The 23,141-nt window shown below is 42.7% G+C and overlaps 3 protein-coding genes and 1 long non-coding RNA gene across 4 annotated transcripts in view; 2 read left to right on the top strand and 2 right to left on the bottom strand.

The window, feature by feature from the left end:
* The window catches only part of LOC125725260 (uncharacterized), a 202,679-nt gene that overhangs the window by 33,962 nt on the left and 145,576 nt on the right, over positions 1 to 23,141 (top strand). The window lies entirely within an intron of this gene.
* LOC125725253 (uncharacterized) lies at positions 383 to 2,413 on the bottom strand. The gene is made up of 3 exons (XR_007387390.1): positions 2,342 to 2,413; positions 2,146 to 2,168; positions 383 to 435 (listed from the first exon to the last, which is right to left on the bottom strand). It is a non-coding gene; the product is annotated as an uncharacterized LOC125725253 (long non-coding RNA).
* Positions 9,043 to 10,447, top strand: LOC125725234 (G-protein coupled receptor family C group 5 member B-like). The gene is made up of 2 exons (XM_049002002.1): positions 9,043 to 10,088; positions 10,386 to 10,447. The coding sequence occupies exon 1, from the start codon at positions 9,230 to 9,232 to the stop codon at positions 10,043 to 10,045; it is 816 nt and encodes a 271-aa protein (XP_048857959.1). The 5' UTR covers positions 9,043 to 9,229; the 3' UTR covers positions 10,046 to 10,088; positions 10,386 to 10,447.
* On the bottom strand, positions 18,855 to 21,428 carry LOC125725239 (uncharacterized). Its single transcript, XM_049002014.1, has 2 exons — positions 21,319 to 21,428; positions 18,855 to 19,785 (listed from the first exon to the last, which is right to left on the bottom strand). Exons 1-2 carry the CDS (start codon positions 21,324 to 21,326, stop codon positions 19,020 to 19,022), a joined length of 774 nt encoding a protein of 257 aa, XP_048857971.1. The 5' UTR covers positions 21,327 to 21,428; the 3' UTR covers positions 18,855 to 19,019.

Genomic DNA, 23,141 nt, shown 5'->3' with positions numbered 1-23,141 from the left:
GAAGTATCCAGGCTGAAAAATATCTTCTGGAATTTTACTGAGGTCAGCATGTTATTGGCCCCAAAGTGGCATTCCCATATCAGTTGAAATATGCAATTGTCTGCATGCATAAACTTGCCTCTTACGCCATACTCCATGCTAGGAAATAGCTATGAAAAGATTGTCCTCGTACTCACCTCAATCTGGGAATACTATTGTTGTTAAATAGCTATGCATAAGATTACATTTGCCATGGCTGAGACTGAATCACTTTCAATCACTACATGATGGTTATTAGGCATTTAATTACTAGCGGCTGTCAGTGATTGTTAATTGCTGTATAGTAACTTGGGAGAATGACACTGTGGATGCTGGAGCAACCGATTCTGTGTGCACACTCACCCCTTTAATACGATGACAGTGTAGTTCTGCTTTAGCGGGATGATTACTGTGCATCTGGTGACAAAGATTTACGATGGATAATTTAAAACCCAAGTACTGGAATATTTTGCCAAACAGAATATCCTGATGAGCAAATTAATTTCATTATGAAACTTTAAAATAAAAGTTATTTTTGGTGATGGTAACTTTAAATTCCCCACGATTCCCCAGTTCCAGTCCTGCAGGCCTAGTCTGCACCCAGATTTTAATACTCAAACACCTTATTCAGCTCACCAGCCAATTGCCAGGTTTAGTAGGTGTATTTGACAGGTCCTTGCAAACTGGTTCTCCAGGACTGGAATTGGGGAAGCCTGATATATAACATTATATACTGTACAGGTCCTTCTCAAAAAATTAGCATATTGTGAAAAAGTTCATTATTTTCTGTAATGTACTGATAAACATTAGACTTTCATATATTTTAGATTCATTACACACAACTGAAGTAGTTCAAACCTTTTATTGTTTTAATAATGATGATTTCGGCAAACAGCTCATGAAAAAGTGCTCCAAAATCTCCTGATAGCTAGCTGCATTGACCCTGCCCTTGATAAAACACAGTGGACCAACACCAGCAGCTGACATGGCACCCCAGACCATCACTGACTGTGGGTACTTGATTTCCGAATGACATGCAAAATTTGCTTTCATCCGAAAAAAGTACTTTGGACCACTGAGCAACAGTCCAGTGCTGCTTCTCTGTAGCCCAGGTCAGGCGCTTCTGTCATTCGGAAATCAAAATTTTGGAGCACTTCATGCTTCCATCTGCTGAAAAGCTTTATGGAGATGAAGATTTCATTTTTCAGCACGACCTGGCACCTGCTCACAGTGCCAAAACCACTGGTAAATGGTTTACTGACCATGGTATTACTGTGCTCAATTGGCCTGCCAACTCTCCTGACCTGAACCCCATAGAGAATCTGTGGGATATTGTGAAGAGAAAGTTGAGAGACGCAAGACCCAACACTCTGGATGAGCTTAAGGCCGCTATTGAAGCATCCTGGACCTCCATAACACCTCAGCAGGCCACAGGCTGATTGCCTCCATGCCACGCCGCATTGAAGTAGTCATTTCTGCAAAAGGATTCCCGACCAAGTATTGAGTGCATAACTGAACATAATTATTTGAAGGTTGACTTTTTTGGTATTAAAAAACACTTTTCTTTTATTGGTCGGATGAAATATGCTAATTTTTTGAGATTTTGGGTTTTCATGAGCTGTATGCCAAAGTCATCAATATTAAAACAATAAAAGGCTTGAACTACTTCAGTTGTGTGTAATGAATCTAAAATATATGAAAGTATAATGTTTATCAGTACATTACAGAAAATAATGAACTTTTTCACAATATGCTAATGTTTTGAGAAGGACCTGTATAACCCCCCCACAGCCAGATGCCACTGTAACCAAATAATCAATGTTATTCACTTCACATGTTATGGCTGATCAGTGTATAACCTCTGTATCTCAGTTACGTTTCAGACTGTTTTGCTACATTGTGCAGATTAATATACTGTGTTTATAATACATTTCAAAATTTCCCAAAATTCAGCACATTGTCAGTTTCACTGGCCAACACACTGATCATTGTAACATCATCAAGTTCTTTAGCCAAATTAGGTGTGCTGGGCAATGGGAAACCTGACACTGCAGTACAGTGAATTATGCAGCTGCACTGGGAAAATGTAAAAACACATTTTACCTCCAAGGGCCACTGTTCTCCCACCTTTTTTCAGCAGTCTTACACGTCTGTAAACACATAAAATATGTTTGCACATATACTGTACTGATCCTGGGAGGATTAAGATGGCAAAAATATCAATTGGGCTGGTGACTGCACAATATTTTAGAAGGTAAATTATGAAATGTATGACTATATATATTACACAATGATAAGGTATAAATACAGATACGCTACATACCGTTGGAGTGAAGCTGAAGTCCTTCTCTCTTCTAGACAATGGAATCAGTAGAAATTAAGTTTTGCCACGACATGAGAAGCCAGGAAAGTGAAGCAGAACATGAACAGGAACATTATTCAGCCTTGGCTGACTAGGTCTGTATTCCAGACATTACATTCATGATTTAATTTGACTGCAGGGGGCTTGAATAATTTTAACTTGCTTGCAGGTTCCCTATGTACAGTATGTATTACCTTTCCTGACCTTCGGAGGTCCTCCCTCCTGTTTCGGAGCATTTTAAGGCTTTTTTCCCGAATTTCCTGCTCTTTGCCGACGAGGCTGCAGGGCAACTCTGCTGTGACCTTGAAATTACATTAAATATTCTGTTAAAACACTTTATTTGACGTTTTACCTTGTGAATTGAAATTTTAAGCACTCATTGTGCTTCATGTGGTAAAAAAATAAAATAGAGAAATTAAACTATTTGATTAGAGACATTGATTCTAAACAATTTTATGAGGCACAAACTTTGCTTATGACAGGGTCCAGTCAATTTCCGCTCCCTTGCAGGCAATGGTCCACATTTTTGATGCACCCAGGGATGACCTTATAACAGCCTGGTGGAGATGTGTAGAAAAAAGAAAGATATTGTCACGATCACCGTGGAAAGTGGGCCATCGAGCGGGCTGGCGAGCGAGCGGGCAAAAAGAAGGCAGGCAGTAGAAGGACCAGGCGGGAAGGCGGAATATGGGGCAAAGTAGGGGTTTATTCGGGGTAAGGGCAGGACGGAACACAGGCATCGACAAACATCAATGACGGACCAGGGACACAGGCAAGACTTGGACTTAAGTACACAAGACTGGGCGAAAATAATCACACACAGCTGAGTACAATCAGGGAAGCACACGTGGATAATCAGGGGGCGTGGCACACAAGAGGATCGTACGAGCCGGGCGTGACAGATATCAGTTTTGCACCAAAAACGTTAGAATAGAGAGGAGTGCAGGTGGACATAGAATGAGCAGAATGAATGGTAGCAGTATTTCTGATGTGATAACCACTTATTCTGCTGATTCTACTTCCACCTGCACTGTCTGTGTTCTAACAGCTCTGTCCACTTTAGTTTCTATTTCCAGGACTGTGTGATACTTACACTGAATCTCTTTTGTTCAGGTGTTGCCGCTGACTTCCCTGCTTATTTTTTAGGAAGTCTTCTGCTTCCACTCCAGACTGATTGAGGGAAAGATCATGAAACTAAATATGATATATTCAGTAAGCATGAACTGACAGCAGTATGTCTGTGAAACCACAAAAAACACAGAGCTTGCTATCAAACAGACAGTTTACTTGCCTTTAGTTTTAAAATGGAAATTAGGGATTTCCTCAGTCTGAGGTTTTGGGGAACAAAAGGTAAACATCTTGTTCCCCAATGTCCACAAAATCATCCCCTGTCACACCTTGTTCTTCATGGTAAAAACACAGAGAAAATAGATTAATCCACATAACTGTAACTATAAAACCCAAAATATTATGGCCACACAGAGGTTGAAAAAATAACAATGATTATAAATAAATTAATAATAAAACACCATAATATAATTAAGGCACGCAGAGTGAGCACATAGCCGGCATAGCAACAGTAAGTAAGGCGGACAAAGGGGCAACTGAGAAGACTGCATCAGGCAAATTTAGCATATTTACCAAAAACACAACACTGATAGGAGTTATCAATCTAGCATTACCATATACAGTACAGTACTGTGCAAAAGTCTTAGGCAGTCCAAAGAAATGTTTAAAGCTGTTTATCTGGGTAGCAAGTGCACTTTGGCTTAGAACAAAAAATACAATTTAATATTAGAATGTGTGCAAATTAAGAGTAACACAATAAAAACTAGTAATAATTTCTTATGTTTTCTAAAAAGTTACTGATATCTAGTTGGATGGCTAGATGAACACAACTTCAGTTCCCAAACTTCTCCTCAGGGGCACCTCAGTCGTTCCATGATTTTGTTAAATTTCCCCAACAGCTCAATTAAATAATTAGATATATTGGTTTAAAAAGTCAGTGAGAGATTGACTAACTGTATGAGGTCTGCTAAGTGGTCAAGTCAAAAAATACATGGCTGCACTGGACGGTCGCTGCAAATACTAGGATGATTTTAGCAGAGGTTCTGAAATGGTGAAGCTGACACACTTTGACAGGCATCATATCATAGTTTTATACCAACACGAGGATAATCTAAACATCATTTTCTTTGCCTGCCTAAGACTTTTGCACAGTACTGTATATATATATTTAGGTCCTCAATCATGGCCTTACAATGGCTGAGGCTGGTCGGCCGAATGATGGGAGAACAACCATGTCCTCAACCATTCAAACATTTAATAGAGCCAACAGGTATGTAATCCAACAATGTGCCCTGTACTGTAATATTGTCCTCTTACTGCAATGCTTCATATTACAGTATCCATTTGCATTTTATATTACACAGTGAGTTTTACTTTATACAGTTACATACTGGATGTATACTGTAGCACACATGTCGCGTCACTCATGGTCACACACACAGATTAACCTCCCCCCAAACCACAGGCAATACGCCAGGACAAGCAGGGTAGTACAATCTTTTATTAAACATGCAAGAGCAAACCTTAACACACGGGGGGGGAAACAGAATATCTAACACCACGAAGGGGGGGGGGGGGGGACATGCCCTACATACACACCTTTCCCACTGAATACACCCCCATAGAATTAGCATTTCAATCTCCCAAATTCCTGTGAAAATGTTACTGCGATTGAGCATGTACATGAGCGACTGACTACAGACCAATACAATCCAAATCCAAAACACACATGGTAAATGTGCTTTTATGAGATGTGCTTTTATGGATACTTTTATGAGAACTGAAAGCGCTTTACAGTTCATGCCTCACATTCACCCATCCACACACCGGGGGCGGAGGCTGCCATGCAAGGCGCCAACTTGCACGCCGGGAGCAATTTGGGGTTCAGTGTCTTGCTCAAGGACAATTTGATGGGGTAGGAGAAACCAGGACTCGAACCTGCAACTCTCCGGTTGCTAAACGATAGCACTACCTCCTGCGCCACCATCTCCCCAAATGTAAGGAGAAGGAGGTTCCTCGGAGCTCCGAGATGTGTTTGGCTATAATAAATCTCAAATATAGCTATATGACATAGTTTTTCATAACACCAGCATTTATTTTTTAGGTTTGTCGAACTCCGTCAAAACAGTTGAATTAGAACGAGCCCATTATGTAACTGGAACCCCTCCCACATGTAAACACAGTGACGCGCTACAGCGTTGGTTTGTTGTCTGAGGCTATGATACTGACCACAAACACATTCTCAGATTTCACTGTACCAATCACAGCATATCCAGGCAGAATAATGATAGCAAAAAACATTCAGCATTAGATTCTAAAACCGTCTGTAATGTCTGTGTTTATCCAGTGGACCATAAACTAAAATATGCTTTTCTATTTCAGATTCTTTCAGATGTTTTAAAATAATAAATAAAAAAATCATAATAATTAAACCATGCATTACTGACTATCAGACAACTTCAACAAGTTACCAAATGGATGCAAAATCAAAGATATTCCTTTGCGCCTGGCACTAACCATGTATTCCTTCACAGTACTAAGCCATAGAAAGGTCCCCAATGAAACCCCTGCATTCCTGCATCGTAGATACTCTAATCTCAGCATTTATAAGATTCTATTTGTTTCTACTGTGCAAAATTATTTGTAACACAAATGTCTAAACTGGCATGAGAGACAGATTCAGCTCTTGTGAAGATTGGCATGTGAAACTGGAACAGGCACTAGATAAATTCAGTGCACATAAAGACAGGCAGTGCCACAGATTAGCACTGATGACATGGATTCAGAAGATCAATCCTGTTAATATTCAACCTTCAGATGAGCTGGAAAGAGCAGCAGCAAGTGAGAAAAAATCTTCTGAAGTTAAGTACTTGGCACGGCAAGGCCTGGCTTTTCGAGGTGTTGGTAAGGAGAGTGGGAATTTCAAGCAGCTTCTAATGCAAACAGCAGAGGGCCATGCAGAGCTGACCATGTGGCTGAAAGGCCACTTTGATTTCACCAGTGCTGTTTAACTGTAACGCCTGTTCCTGGGTTGCCCTCAGTCCTTGTTATTAGTTATGATTCTCACTGTCCTGCATTGTGTCTTGTTAGCTGTGAATTTAAGTGCCTGTTCTGCTTCTGTTCTTTGATGCTTCATTATAGCTGTATGTTGTATGTATGTATATAGTTCTCTAGTTGTGTTTATTCCACCATTTAGTTCATTCCTGGTCATTTGCTGTTTATTTTGGATCCATCCTGATCCTTTTGGTTTTGATGTGTGTGTTGTAAAAAACCCTATTTTCCACCCGTGTCATGCACTGCCGCAACCAGAAAAGGGCAGAAGATATGGCACAAAAACGGAAGAAGCCTAACTTTAAAAAGAACAAAAAACATCAAGACTCATCCAGCATGGGGTGGTGGGTTAACGAATAACACAAACAATCAAAGAATAAGCAAACAAATGAGAGAAAAGATGCAGAGATGACTGAGAAGCAGGGGATGACTGGAGAAAAGACGACAGGACCAGAAGACAGGAGGGATACAGGGAGAGCGGAGAAGACAGTATAACTGAAGAATGGGAGAAGAGGAGAGACCGCAGAGGAAGGAGAACATAGATGACTGGAGGGGAGGGAATATAGGAGCAACAGAGAGAAGGAGGAAGGGCTGCGGAGGAGAAGACAGGATAAGAGGGGAAAATGTGAGCAGAGAAGGACAAACACCCCCACTGCCCAGCAAAGTGCACTTGTAAGTAAACCACAATTTTAGCCTTGGGCTCAATATCTGGACTTGTCTCTGTGTAGCGATGCATAGAATCCTTGGCACTGGTTATGACTGTACTGTATTAGTCCTAAACCTGCCATTATAGTGTAAGGAGAAAAGATTTTTTTTTAAATAATTTTTTTTTTAAGGTAGAGCGATGTAGCCCCAGGAGAAGTCCCCCCCCCCCCCCCAAAGCCCTGTTTGTTCCCTTCTAGCTACCAGATGAAACTCACAATGCACCCCAACGCCACCTAACTTCTCTTCCACATGATGCACCTTATTTACCCTTTGAATCCTGTCCATTATTGAGCGTTTTTCAATCCATTTGATTATAAGCTTATTACACTGTATGTACATTAGTCAGCCACATATGCTGTATGGCTTTGTTTTCCGGACAGTCTGGGCTACTCAGATGTGTCATAATTCGATTTGTAAATGCTGACAGTCTTGATATTATCCTTCTTATCAGGAAAAACTACTTGTGCATATAGATATTTCTCAATTTTTTGTTTCATCTAATATAAAAATTGGCAGGCAGAACAAATAGAATCTTATTATCTTATTATCTTTCCCAGAGCAGCCCTCGTCCCTGAACTTCCCCCGTCCTGCCTTCCCTGCCAGCCCCAGGATCTCTCGTCTCCCCTTCCCTTCGTCTCCGTGTCCTGTGCCTGCCTGTTGGACTGGATTTCCCCGGCTACCGAATCTACCTTCTGTCCCCGACCATTCTTCTTGCCTGGCCCATTGAAAGCCTGTTACCTGCTCGATCTAATAAAGATCGCTCTGTTCCGCATTCCTGGGTCCGCGTTTCCCTGCCGAGGGTGTCCTAACAATTATGTCTCCAGTAATAATTTTCTGCTAATAGCATTAATTCTCTTATTTCGGTATCGGTGTACTGCATGTACATGTTATCACCATCAAAGAAAAAAACGCGTTATGACTTATCAGTCATTATTATTGTTTTTGTCGTTTATTTAATCGTGTAGCAATACTGCCACTTGTCATATTATTAATTGCGTATTTATATAATATTAACCAATGACCAATCTCTGTATCTTACTAGCATCTTTTGCGCATTTGTCTCTCTGTATCTTACTAGCATCTTTTGCGCATTTGTCTTTGTATCAGCCGTAGCGGTCTGCAGGGGGAATCGCAGAAGCTGGAGTTTCTTAGAGCGCTGCATGGGTTTGGACAAACCATAGGTATTGGTAATATTACTGGACAAAAATATATCGTTATTGGTGTCCACCAAAGTTTCCAGCACTAGCTACAAGAAATGGGATTGAATGCATTTGCTCGTTTTTATTTGTATTTATTTTTTAAAAAGTTTCTTACATTATATCCGTGCTTTTTAAAGGTTATATCTCAATTTTTCAAAAGTAAACACAAAAAGGATTACACTTAATGCCCCCACCCTATTTAGAACGTTAGGCGTTCCATTACGTAAAAATGCAGTACTACGTCATGATGCACGGCTTATAAATAATCTGTTTGATAAGGGAGAAGCAAACACAAACGATTTGTGAGTGCATCGTACGTGTTGTAAGAGCAAGTGAAGCTGAAAGACATTGACAGTTAAGGTAAGGCCTCCCCTTCAAAATGTATACTTCACTTAGATCAAAGGTCTTAAAGTAAAAAAAACGCTGGGAGATGCTAAACTCCCGACCGCAAAACATGCAGACTGGCGGATGTCAATTGCGCTGGAATGACATTACATGGTTTTAATTTTTCTCTGATATCGGCCGGCCAGATACAGTAATTTCTTTGAGACCCCTGAATTTAAATAATAATTAATTTTTACAATGATGGTGACCTATATAATGTGCCGATTTACTTGTGAAGTTGTTCAGCTGGTTGGCATGGCATTGATTACTGCTTTTTAAGAAAGTGCATGTAGTCTCACACTGTAGAAGTCCATTGCTCAGTTGTCAGCATGCTCAGCGTGTCGCCTGTGATGTGTCCTGCACAGCAGCAGGCTACATTGCGTTTAATGGACTAATACTTCTTCAACCCATTAAATGATTCCTTTCTCTCTCCCTGCCAGTGATGGCTCCCTCTATCAATCTCTTCACCTTCCTCGTCCTGTCCCTGGTGGGGGGCAGCTCTTCATGGGACGAAGCTTCGCCTTGCGGATCCGGCTCCATCCTGACAAGGCCCTACACGGCCTTGTGTGAGCTGGATGCGGTGTGGGGCTTGGTGGTGGTGGTGGCGCCGCTACTCCTGCTGCTCGCTGCCATATTTGGGCTCTGTGGCCTCAGCCTGGGATACATCGCTGAGCACCAAGAGAGCCTCTGCTTCGCCCGGCGTGTCCTGAGGGGGGTGTTGCTTGCTGTCTGCAACACCTGCCTAGTGTTCCAGGGTCTGCGACTGCGCCGGTTGGGACAAGGTGCTCATAGCCCCAGCACAGGTCAACTGATGGGGCTGGCGGTGGCCTTGGCCGTGTTGGATCCGGAGTGGATCCTTCTCGCCACGATGTCCACGTGCCAGCCAGCCTGTGAATACCAGCCGCTGGACTTTGCGCTGGCCACCACGTATGTGCTGGTCCTGCTCCTGGCAGCACTGGTGGGGGCGGCCTGCAGTCTGTGGAGGCAGCAGCCACGGTGGAGGTGCAGGACCACGTGGCTGCTCATAACCTGCCTGGCCTCAGTCCTGCTGTGGGTGGCCTGGATCACCTTCTGCCTGTATGGCAACGCGGCGCTTGGCCTGTCCCCAACATGGGACAACCGGGTACAGGCAGTGGTGCTGCTGGCACAGGCATGGCTGCTCATACTGCTGCACGCTGCTCCTGAGCTCCACGCCACCTTACGGCCCCCGTCCCGCATGAGAGAGGCCAGTTTAGAGGAGGGCCTTTCTCACGTGTAGTTTGGAGCAAACCGGGACTTCGTGTTCAGTGACAACAACTCAGGTATGGTACTTTGTTTTCGCTTCTTTGACCTACTCTGTGACTCTGTGTGTACTTGAGAGAGAGCATAGCCCTCGCTCTTTCCTCACATGGAGCCCCTACTGGAAGTCTGTGGAACAGCAGCATATAAACAAGGTCTATGGACCTTTCCCTGTAACTCAGATCTCACTTGAGCAGAGCTTAGGTACCATGGCTGCATGTGCCCCCCCCCCCCACAACAATCCCAATAAAAAATGTGAAGTATGACTACTGCACTGCTGAAGGATGTTTACATGATCAATATCTGTCTCTCTCCTGCAGGTGTCCTCCCCAGCCCCCAGGAAACACTACATTTTAAATAAATTATATATATATATATATCATCTCTGGAAGTGGTGTGTTTTTTTACGGTTAAGAAGTTGAGAAACATTCAATGGTCATCATCATACCATATATCAGTAGCCCAGCCACTGGTCAGTTCCTTCACTCTACTGTTACAGACTTTCATAAAAACATTTTTTTAATGTGGGTGTTTTACCTGTGTGATATGCTTGCCTTTTGTACTTTATGAAGGACATAAAATAGAATTTAATTTTTACATTATATTACTCATACAACAGGCGGCATGGTCCTGCAGTGGTTAGCACTGTTGCCTCACACCTCTGGGACCCGGGTTCGAATCTCCGCCTGTGTCACATGTGTGTGGAGTTTGCATGTTCTCCCCGTGTCGTCGTGGGGTTTCCTCCAGGTACTCCGGTTTCCCCCCACAGCCCAAAAACATGCTGAGGCTAATTGGAATTGCTAAATTGCCCATAGGTGTGCATGTGTAAGAGTGAATGGTGTGTGAGTGTGCCCTGCGATGGGCTGGCCCCCCATCCTGGGTTATTCCCTGCCTCATGCCTATTGCTTACGGGATAGGCTCCGGTCCCCCCGCGACCCAGTAGGATAAGCGGTTTGGAAAATGGATGGATGGATGGATGATGATGATGATGACGATGATGATGCGTAACTTTCCTATGAGCCCCCCCCCCCCCCCTCCACTTGTAACTGCCCTCAATCACGAACACAAGTTGATCTCTGATCACGGGCATTTATTCGCATATCCATCCGGTCAGGCATGCCATGAGAACTAGATAAAAAAAGCACGTAAATCATAAAATTAATCGGCAAAAACACAGGCATCCTCCTAAAAATAACCAAAGACAAACAAGAATACAGCTCGCTCACGCCATTAACTTGCAAATTGGACATAAAATCTCATACCTCATTGGCCGTGATAATTCAAGAGGAGTTAAAGAAAGAAAACTTATGACTGCAGCTTATACAATAACTCCAATCTCCATGAATATTGACACTTATAAATTAAAACACTTTCTCTGCCGCATAACACGTCCCGCGTTTACCTGAGCGAAACGAAAATGTCACCAGCAAAACTGACCAGACCGCAACTCAAACGCCAGATTAGTTCCTCTATAGAAATACTAGAAAGCTCCTTACAAACGTATGCCTTTAATTATAATCATGTTAATTACTAAATTCTTCATTTAAATCAAATAATGCTACGGATTCAGTTATGTTTATATCATTCTTATATTTAAATTAATTAAATAAATTTAAAGCAGCATAACTGATCCTAACGGCAATTACACTCCTCCGTCTATTAGTTTTTAAGTTAGGGCACTGTCTTATTATTTAATTTAGGTTTACATTCATTCGGTTTACATGTGCAGCATTTAACAGACGCTTCTATACAAAATGACTTCAATTTCTTAACTACTATATAACGTGGTAACATCATCAAAATCACACTTTAGCTAGTTGATTTTTTAAAGACTGAACTGCACTTTAAAGTGTGACCAAGTGCTACTCTGTACTTCTGTACTACTGGTAGAATCTGGAGGCCGTTAGCTGGGAAAGATGAAAAGAATTAAGGTATGAACATTATGTAGTGAAGGCTTTGCAAATAAATCTGCCGATCAGCTGGCTGTCATGACTTTCACAGTCACAAATAATCCATGTTGTTGCACATTTAAAGCTATGCATAAGATTACATTTGCCATGGCTGAGACTGAATCACTTTCAATCACTACATGATGGTTATTAGGCATTTAATTACTAGCGGCTGTCAGTGATTGTTAATTGCTGTATAGTAACTTGGGAGAATGACACTGTGGATGCTGGAGCAACCGATTCTGTGTGCACACTCACCCCTTTAATACGATGACAGTGTAGTTCTGCTTTAGCGGGATGATTACTGTGCATCTGGTGACAAAGATTTACGATGGATAATTTAAAACCCAAGTACTGGAATACTTTGCCAAACAGAACATCCTGATGAGCAAATTAATTTCATTATGAAACTTTAAAATAAAAGTTATTTTTGGTGATGGTAACTTTCAATTCCCCAGGATTCCCCAGTTCCAGTCCTGCAGGCCTAGTCTGCACCCAAATTTTAATACTCAAACACCTTATTCAGCTCACCAGCCAATTGCCAGGTTTAGTAGGTGTATTTGACAGGTCCTTGCAAACTGGTTCTCCAGGACTGGAATTGGGGAACCCTGATATATAGCATTATATACTGTATATAAAAAAATTTAATCATAATTGTGGGGTGTATTTTTCTAAATCAGATTTTCAGGAACTGGACTGATGTTTTTGTTTGTGTCATTTTTTTTTTAAAATATATGTATCATACTACTGTGTTTATTTCTCCCACAGTAAAATAAAGGACATTCTTTTTTGTCAAGAAGAGCAAATAAAGCTGAACAATGCATCATTGAAGTAATATAGTTTGTCCGTTTTATCAGTACAGATGCAACTTAATTGTGAAGTTGGACTTTACTTAGGAATACCATTTCTATGCTGTTATACTCGTATGGGTCATTTGTCTTTGTTGTGTAGCTGTTAATTGTCTCCAAATATCATGAACTCTACTTCAGAGAAAATGAAGCTCTGATAACAGTGTGTGAATTGCATGTTTGTGGTGTTCTGCTTTCCATGTACAGTTGAAGTGCTTTTCATACATTTGTTATTAATTCATTTTGGGTAACTTGGGAAATTCATGTTTAAAATCAGTTTTTTAAACAAGCCTGGCTCTGAGCACATAACATTTTGCATTTATACATTTATAGTGTCACTTGTTTGCATTTTTTTCCCCTTATATAACATGTATAAATTACCTATGGGCAATTTAGCAAGTCCAATTAGGCTCAGCATGTATTTGGACTGTGGGAGGAAACTGGAGTACCTGGAGGAAACCCCACGACGACATGGGGAGAACATGCAAACTCCACACACACGTAACCCAGGTGGAGACTCGAACCCGGGTCCCAGAGGTGTGAGGCAACATTGCTGACCACTGCACCACCATGCCGCCCCCCTAGGTCAATCCATCCATCCATCCATCCATTTTCCAAACCGCTTATCCTATTGGGTCGCGGGGGGTCCGGAGCCTATCCCGGAAACAATGGGCACGAGGCAGGGAACAACCCAGGATGGGGGGCCAGCCCATCGCAGGGCACACTCACACACCATGCTCTCACACATGCACACCTACGGGCAATTTAGCAACTCCAATTAGCCTCAGCATGTTTTTGGACTGTGGGGGGATACCGGAGTACCCGGAGGAAACCCCACGACGACATGGGGAGAACATGCAAACTCCACACACATGTGACCCAGGCGGAGACTCGAACCAGGGTCCCAGAGGTGTGAGGCAACATTGCTGACCACTGCACCACCATGCCGCCCCCCTAGGTCAATCCATCCATCCATCCATCCATTTTCCAAACCGCTTATCCTATTGGGTCGCGGGGGGTCCGGAGCCTATCCCGGAAACAATGGGCACGAGGCAGGGAACAACCCAGGATGGGGGGCCAGCCCATCGCAGGGCACACTCACACACCATGCTCTCACACATGCACACCTACGGGCAATTTAGCAACTCCAATTAGCCTCAGCATGTTTTTGGACTGTGGGGGGATACCGGAGTACCCGGAGGAAACCCCACGACGACATGGGGAGAACATGCAAACTCCACACACATGTGACCCAGGCGGAGACTCGAACCCGGGTCCCAGAGGTGTGAGGCATCAGTGCTGACCACTGCACCACCATGCCGCCCCCCTAGGTCAATCCATTCAACAGTTATTAGCCACAAGGCATGTTTACTTATTGCAACACCACCTAGTGGTGGAATGACACTATTTTTGTTCTTATTCCTCAGAATTGGGCCCCAAGTCCAGTCACCAAATCAATTTTAACCAAAGTTTTGTTGAGATATGGCCACACATCCTGTTCAGTGGCTTTGTCATCAAATTCATTGGATGATAGTGGCCATAGCATCTGACTTTTAGTAACTTTTGGTCACAATCCCTTCTAGATGATGCACCCCAAATTTGATGATGATTTGATCAACAGCCTAGGTTTCCAAAAAACTTTTTTTTCAGGAAAATTCAAAATGACAATATGACAGACTTAATTAATGAGTGCAATCAAAGTTAGACAAGCCATGGCTTTAAACACACCAAAGATCATAATCCCAGGCTTAAGAATTCAGAATTTACATGCAGAAACATATCTTGAAATTTGACCTGATGGTGTTGCTACAGGAATGAATGGATTAAACCCAAATTTGGTGAGCCAGTATTTTGGATGGGCCTCTGACAGGGTGCCAAATTACAAAGTAGAAGATTGGACAAAATTTTTGGCCTGTGCAAAATAAGTAGGTTTTCTGAAAAATTCAGAATGACAGAAAATCCAATAAGGAAATTAACGGCAATGGATGAATTTGAATGGGGATGATCAAAGGATTCAGAGGAATGAAAGATCACAAATCTAGTCCAAGGGGTGTTAACATACTTCATATATCAAGTATAATACCCGTAAGAAATGAGTTTATTATAAGAATGTCCGCTAAAGTCAGCTAAAACTGCTTAATTTCATTCTTTTTAGCTTTGCTCTGACTTTAGCTGAGTATTTTGTTCACCCTGGTGCTTGTTGGTAATACCCCAGTGAGTACAGTGCACGCCCACTCCCCCAAACAGATTCTTCCCAAAAAAACTTCCTTCACAAGGGAAAGATTTGGGATCCATTTAGCCTTTATTTATTTCTAATAGAGTATAAACGACTCACATATTTTAATTAATTACTTACATTCAGTGCTGTGTGTGGTTGTGCATTGACTTTAATAGGAAGGAGTGTCTGCAGGTTTTCTGCCACACACAGGTACCAGCCCGTGTCCTTCCTCTCCAGTCGCCTCATTGTGACGCTGAGCACTTTATTAACTCTTTCATCACTGAGCTCCACAGGCCTCCCATCCAAACTCCCAGAATTCTCTACACAGGAGCCCCTGCCCATCCTACACCACATCATGTCAATGTAAATGTCAGTATAGTGACACTGAATACTGACAGTGTCTCCTTTCATAGGCATCACCTCCTGTTTGTCCACAAGCTGCCCTGGAGATCCTGAAGACACAAATCAGAAACAAAGGAAGCACTAACGTTTGCATAACAATAAGATATTCTCACTATGATTATGAACCAGTAACAAGATGTTTATATCGTCTTTCCGTACATTTTATGCATATCTATAGCTAAGCTATGACATTTGTCATATTACTTATCATACTTAACACGGGGGCAGCATGGTGGCGCAGTGGTTTGCCCTGCTGCCTTGTCCTGTGTTCAATCCCAAGTCCTTTCTGCGTGGAGTTTGCACGCTCTCCCTCTGTTTGTCTGAGTTTTCACCAGGCGCTGTAGTTTCCTCCCACGGTCCAAAAGCATTCAAGAGGGGTTGAATGGTGAGTCTAAATTGGTCCTGTAGTTGTGTGTGCACCCTGTGGTGTGTTGGTGATTCCCCAGGGTTGGTTCCCACTTGTGCCCAGTGTTCTTGGGATAGGTTCCAGTCCCCAGGCAACCCCAGTTGGAATTAAGTGGCTTCAGAAAATGGATGGATGGATACTTAACCCCCTGTAGAAGCCCATGTAAACTGATATGGTTACTTTTTCCACGCTACATTTATCATATTGGGAAAAATTTAAATGCATAGCAGCGGCCCTTCTACCTCCGACGAGCTAAAAGGTGTGGCACAAGTCCCCTTATCCTCAGGACACTTTATAACTGTGTCATCAAGAGCATCCTAACTGGATGCGTTGCCGGCTGGTATGATAGCCACACCACCTACCCCAGCAAAGCTCTGCAAGAAGTAGCACGGTGTGGGGAATATCATTATGAGATGAGCTTCCTGTCAGGGTCAGCTCCTGTTGTCCCAGTCTTGCATCCATAGCTTCTGGCTTTGACCTTGAATAGGATAAGTGCTACAGCCAATGGATGGATATTCCATACTTACATACACTTCACACAGTATAGTATATGAGAGTATAATTTTCACTATATATAATATGCAATATTAAGTATTAACATGGTCTATATGAGTAATTATGTAACTAATATTAAATAAATTTAAAGAATATATACCATGCAGTGTTGGCCTCCCATCTGCAGGGTAGGCCACATGAATCCCAGCCATAGTCTGTGCCTATGTGTATAGACTTTGCGTGTCCTGAATATGTCACATTAGACATGGATTGATATCAAGCTTGGTACTTCATGATTAAAGCTAAATCAATAACGTAAAACATTCCCATTTAAATATTCAATTGCTTGGAAAAAGGCCTATTTACCAATTAAACCCGTAGCAATAGCACATAAATCCATTAAATACACAGATTAAGATTAATTTGGTCTCAGATGTTAGAAAACCTCATGAATAATACACTGACATTAGGTCTATATATTTGTGTGTTTTTTTCCCATTAGCCTAGCCTACTTTTTGTCTCTGGGGAAAAGGATACGAATGAACTCGCATGTCCGCTAAACATGACTTTATACACAAACACGGAATGTAGTGTCCAGTGTTCAAACTCATTGATTTCAGGTCATTTTCACCTGTTGAAATGATTGAAGACAACAAAAAGATCATTTAAAGCATAAATGCATTTATTTTCTAATTAGATGTCAGCAAAACATTAAACATTTGTATGTAGTAATTGCAAGAAAACAAAAAGAAAACAAAATGTACCATTTTAAGTTTCTGGTACTGTGACATAACACTGATATCAGCGCATTTAACAACGTTACACATGACAGGCTAAACTATTCCTTCTAAGCTAGGTATCCTAAACTCAGTACGTCCAAACAAAAGCAAAAACAGAAATACTGTCACAGGTCCAGGGTGGATTGAGAGCGACAGCGTGTCATGGAGCAAGCAGAAACAGAGAGTGGACGACTCACTCAGGGATTCAAAGGAGGAAAGGGGAAAAACACCTGAGACACTAATAAAAACAAAAGCAGACCACGAGGGGTCAAAAACAAGACAAGGAACAACAGTAATCAAATAAGAAATCGGTCGGTGGGTCACAAGCTTTTTTTTTTTTTTTCCCGCCACCACCCCCCCTCTGCGGAGGGACCCACTTTATTGTGCCCGAGATGTTATTTCAGGTGGAGTCTAGGACCCAACCTGACACGTGTGTATAGACAAACAGGCACACACATATACAAGCATACGTTCCACCCTCATGCAGACATAAACAAATATTTACACATTCACCCAACATTTACACACCACAGAAATGAACGCTGTACACATACTCTCACTCCCCATATATACTCTATGTGGACCCCTATTTTTCCTCTGGCGAGGAGACCAGAAGATCACCCCGGACCCCGCAGTAGCCGAGAAGCCCACCAGCCCCAGACCCCGACCAGACGGCCAGCTCTTCCTCTCAGCCCCCAGCCCCAAATGGCGAACAGGGAACGGGGGTGTGAAAAGACCCCATGCCCCCCTTCGCCCGCTCAGATGTGGTGTGTTGTTCTAAAGTGCTTTTAAAACAGGTGAAGGGCATGGCACTAACCACCCCCTGCCCACCAACAGCTGGTGTTAGCTCCGCCTCTCCCCAGAGCCCTCAATGTCTATGTGTGATTAAAATTGAGATGTGGGCCCTGGCACCAGAGGTAAGGCTGAATGAACAGACCGCCCTCTGGATGTCATTCCTGTGTGTCCATCCCCAATGCCCTAAATGTATGTGTCATGAGAGAGTAAGTAATGAGAGTGTCTACGTTGTAGTGTATGAATGAGGTACAGGTGGTCGCGAGGGGGACAGAGGAGGAATACCTACCCTGCATCCCAGCAACGCACCTACACCTCAAAGCCCTACATGTGTGGTGGTGTGATGGAGCGGGAGGAGGGAAGCATTTAGGGATGGGGAGGAAAGGAATGGGGGGGGGCAAAATACCTCCCCCCCCCGGAGCCAGCTCCCCCGCTGACCCCCATAGGCACTCCCCGTTCCTCGAAATCCATCCAGGGAGGGGGGCCCAGGCCCATCCAGACCGGGGCCCAAGGCAGCAGCACCACCGGGCCCCACAGAGCCCAAGGCGCCCCACCGGACCCCACTACAAAGGAAAAGCTACCCCCGCCCCAGCATTCAGTCAACTCCCAGACTGCACAAGACAAAAGACATCCAAAGACATTGTACCTCTCTGAAAGGTAGAAACGTTTCACCGCTCGTCCAAGCAGCTTTGCATGTGCATCAACAGAGGTAGAGGCATTAGGCACAACCTGTCTCCAATTTAACCTGCGGCCCTCTCATCATTTGCCAAAACAAAAATTATTCCCAGGAAAAAAACAGACCCAATTCACACCTCCACCAGGTGGACCACCCTTAACGACCCACTCTATTGGAGTAGGAGGGACTGGATACATATACCCGCAACTCCCCCCCCCCCCACTTTGTTTCACTCAACGAGCCCCCTTATACTACTTACCCAGGAGGATAAATATGTGGACACTTACTACCTCCCTCAGTCTGAAGAAGCTGATTGGATGAGCAGCGAAATGTTTCTAACTTTCAGAGACAAGTCCAGTTGCCACGAGTCAACCACCAGAGAGTATGGTCTAAGGTTGCCTGGTCCTTCTGTTCCTCTGTGGTGAAGGGTACCTTAAGGGTACCTTCACCACATTGCCATTTGACACTGACACCTTCACATTGCCTGCTTCTAAATCGCCAACGATCAGTTCTTCCAATAATAATTTGTCCACCTTAGTCTCAACAATATCCAAATTTATTGCATTCAGTTGGAATTCACTGTTTATAACTTCTACTGCCACATCCACAATTTCCAATTCAAATGCTTTTTCAAAAGCCTTTTCTCTAGTCTCCTCCACTTTGACTTCTCCAATTTGTACTTGTACAATTTCAAAATCAAATTTACTTTGATCTAAATATTCGAGATCAAACTGGCAGAGGTCAACCAGCACAGCTCCTATCTCCAGACTGTCTCGATGGTTGTCTACAGGCTTTATGGAGATTGTCCTGTTATTCATCACAAAAGCCTCCAACCCATGTACATCTATCCCCTTATCCCTCCCAAGCTGGCTAGTGGGTGGAGTTACTTGGGAGCACTCCTCTTCATCACCCCAGCAGATGATCTCTTCCCACTTGTCCCAGGCTGCCCAATAAGCATCATCCGTCCAGCTAACTGCCTTGGCAATTCGCCTTCGGGAATGTGACTCAGTGGAACTGTCAGCCTGGTCAGAAGGTGATTCTGCTGGGGAGCACAGCTCTTTCTCATCTCCCCAGTCAATCACCTCTCCCCACTTGTCCCAAGTTGCCCAGTATCTGTCGTCGCTCCAGCAAACAGCTTTCTCAAATCGTCTGATTCTGAATGAGGAAAAACAACATACAGGCAATGCAATGGAGCTGTCAGTCACTCCTGACATGTGGACTACACTTCTGCACTGACCCACACCTTCCCAATCAACAACCGCATTACTGCACAGGCAGAGCTGCTATCTTTGGTCAGCTGGCTGGCGTGAGATTCTCAATTCCAGACAAGTCTGCACATTCATCTCCATATGTGTAACAGTCTTACTACCTTGTAAATAGTCTGGAGGGTTTGCAGACTACCCCAACACTTTTGATGGAGCTAATTTTAGGTTTATAATGGAACAAAACAGATTGACTACAAGACATCTTGAGTGAGGGTTGGCAACCCTGCATATGACACTAACTAACCTGCACATAAAATTTAAATATAATCCAAACAATATACTGAATTTTACACAAACATATTTCAATATACAGTCATACCTCGGCTCATGAACTTAGTTCCTGACCTGAAAAGTGCGTGACCTCAATCAATTTCTCCCATTTCAAATAATGTAAATATGTATTATGTTCAATATGTTTAAACCTCAGAAACGCTGCATTTTCTTCAATTTTTAATATTTTTCTGTGATCAAGAATCCATCCATCCATTTTCCAAACCGCTTATCCTACTGGGTTGCCTATCCTGGAAGCAATGGGCACGAGGCAGGGAAAAATCGAGGATGGGGGGGCAGCCCATTGCAGGGCACACTCACACACCATTCACTCACACATGCACTCCTACGGGCAATTTAGCAAGTACCCGGAGGAAAGCCCACGACGACATGGGGAGAACGCGACCAAGAATATAGACTTAAATTAAAATAACCTTACTTGTAACAAATAATGCTGTTGGCACGTCAAACTGTCGGTGCAGCGGTAAGAAAATCGGGAGAAGACTAACAATAATAGAGGATTTATACATGGAAAAATAAGTTCACACAACACGTTATTCACCATGAACTAGGACATATCGCCGACTTTCTCTTTAGGTCACTCTATACATACATATATACACTTCGAGCACGCGCAGTACAACTCAACACCCCCTACCGTACAATCAAATTATGACAGACTGTGCACATATAACTGAGAGCATACATTTACATTTACATGCTAACAAATGCTAAATTAAATAAAACATTAAAACTGAGCATACGCTGGTCGCTCGAAAGACGCCAAAACACGGAAAAGAACCACAAAACATCCCCCCAAAAAACTAAACAATCAACATTAAAAGACTAAGTAACAGTCAAATGCAGTAATTTCGAAAATATGATTTTTTTTTATTATTATACTGGACATTTCTTCGCGTTTCGGGTGGTTCTTTGGGGAGCTTTCATTGGACCCTTTTCGGGACGTTTGTGTGTTCGCGGCCCGAAACACGTTTCGACAACCGATACGAAACATTTTGGAACATCTGGTTCGTAACCCGATTTATTCGTGATCAGGACTGTTCGTGGGTCGAGGTACCACTGTACATACAAAGACAGATACTAAATAATAAGATAAGTTATACGATAAAATGGGAGCAGAAATGCAACGTACCTTGCCATCTTGGTGCAGAAAAGCAAGTGAAGCCGCGTCTTTCAAACCGGTAGCTTCCCACGTGCGGAGGCATCAAATGTAACCAAGCAACAACATAACTAAATAATAACATCATAATACGTATAGTTGTTATATAATAATGACAGTTTTATAAGTTTTTAAGTAAATAAGAAAAAAAATTGTGTAAGAACTGCAAAGCAAGAATATAGTAGTAAGCATGAATCACACATTCAGCTCTGGATAATATCAGACAATGACTTAAAGACACGTGAAATGAACTGCACTCTTGGAGTCTGTCTCTCCCCAAAGCACTATGCACGGTAACTTGTTTAATATGGGAATTATAAAATGACACTTTGGTAACATTTCAAACTGTTGTATCGCGATACATAGCGATCAGTATGTCGAACTGTCACGCCCAGCTCGTACGATCCTCATGTGTGCCACGCCCCCCTGATTATCCACGTGTGCTTCCCCATTATACCCAGCTGTGTCTGATTATTTTCGATTATTATAGTCCATGTCTTGCTTTCGTTCCTGGTCGGTCATTGATGTTAGTTAGTCGATGTTCGTGTTTCGTCCCGTTTTAGTGCTAATAAATCCCAGTTTCCCCGTGTTCTGCCTGCCTGTTTCCTGCCCGTGCGATCGCGCTCGCAACCAGCCCAAAACCTGACACGAACAACATCACACAAGCTTCCCACAAGAACCTGTAATTAGACTAAGCGCGTACAACACTGGGCCCGGCTGCCTTATACGGCAACCGAGCACGATCGCATCCCGCCCCCCCTCCCCAGTTCTGCCCCCCTGTTGCACTTACTGGTCCGGACGCGAGCACGTTTTGTCATCAACCTGCAACTTTTTGTGTGAAAGAAACATAAGAAGCAAAGCTGTGTACCACAGTAGGGTAGAATTCATGGTTAATTTCGTGGCTTATTTGGCGCGGTTTTGAGTATGATGACACACACAGATTTGTCAAGTATACAAAGCAGAGGTTTTTATTTATTCGTGTTGCACGTATAGGAAGATCCACACTTTATCAAATATCTCAGGCAGACTGATGCTGCGCGGGATACCGGTGCCAAAAAGGTATTTGCGGTACCGCATTTTTGAAAGCTGTTCGGTATTACATTACATTTCTTTAGTACTTGTACTAATTACACTATTTTCGCTTCCGCTAACTATGGGATCATGACGATGGACTCTATATAGCAAAACCACTGCCAAAACTAAGTTATACACTAAGTTAGATCTGCAGCCATCATGCTATATAAAATACTAAAACGTCAGCTAGTTAAGTATGATGTCCATAGCTTCACGTCAGTGATTTATGTCAGGGATATACATTGACGTCATCAAAGTTTGATGTTTGAATAATAAATAGATAATAAAGCATAATGTGCTGCGTGGGAAGTGTTTTATATGTGATCAGCTCATCAGAGCTGTATTATGGGATGTCACCAAGACAGGTAATGCTAATACTTAAAAGTAAATAGCATAATCATACAATGATAAGAAAGAGAATAAGGCAAAAACATTTCTTGAAATTTGGCCTGAGGGTGGCACTAGAGTGATGGATGGATTGAACCCAAATTTGGTATGAATAGTTGGAACTGACCTCTATCGATGTGCCAAATTTAAAAAAAGTTCAGCTCTATGGGCTGCCATAGACTCCCATGGCAAAAAGCATAATAATAGTGAAAACTACTAAAAACTATAGGTATCCTAATAATAATAGACTGTCATCTCTAAATTGCCCACAGTGTGTGAGTGAGTGCATTTATTCAAATATACATTACTCAGTAATAACTCAGTAACTACTCAAG

Source organism: Brienomyrus brachyistius, unplaced genomic scaffold (assembly GCF_023856365.1).
Source record: "Brienomyrus brachyistius isolate T26 unplaced genomic scaffold, BBRACH_0.4 scaffold63, whole genome shotgun sequence".
Lineage (NCBI taxonomy): Eukaryota > Metazoa > Chordata > Actinopteri > Osteoglossiformes > Mormyridae > Brienomyrus > Brienomyrus brachyistius.
This window is presented reverse-complemented; position numbering and strand designations above follow the sequence as displayed.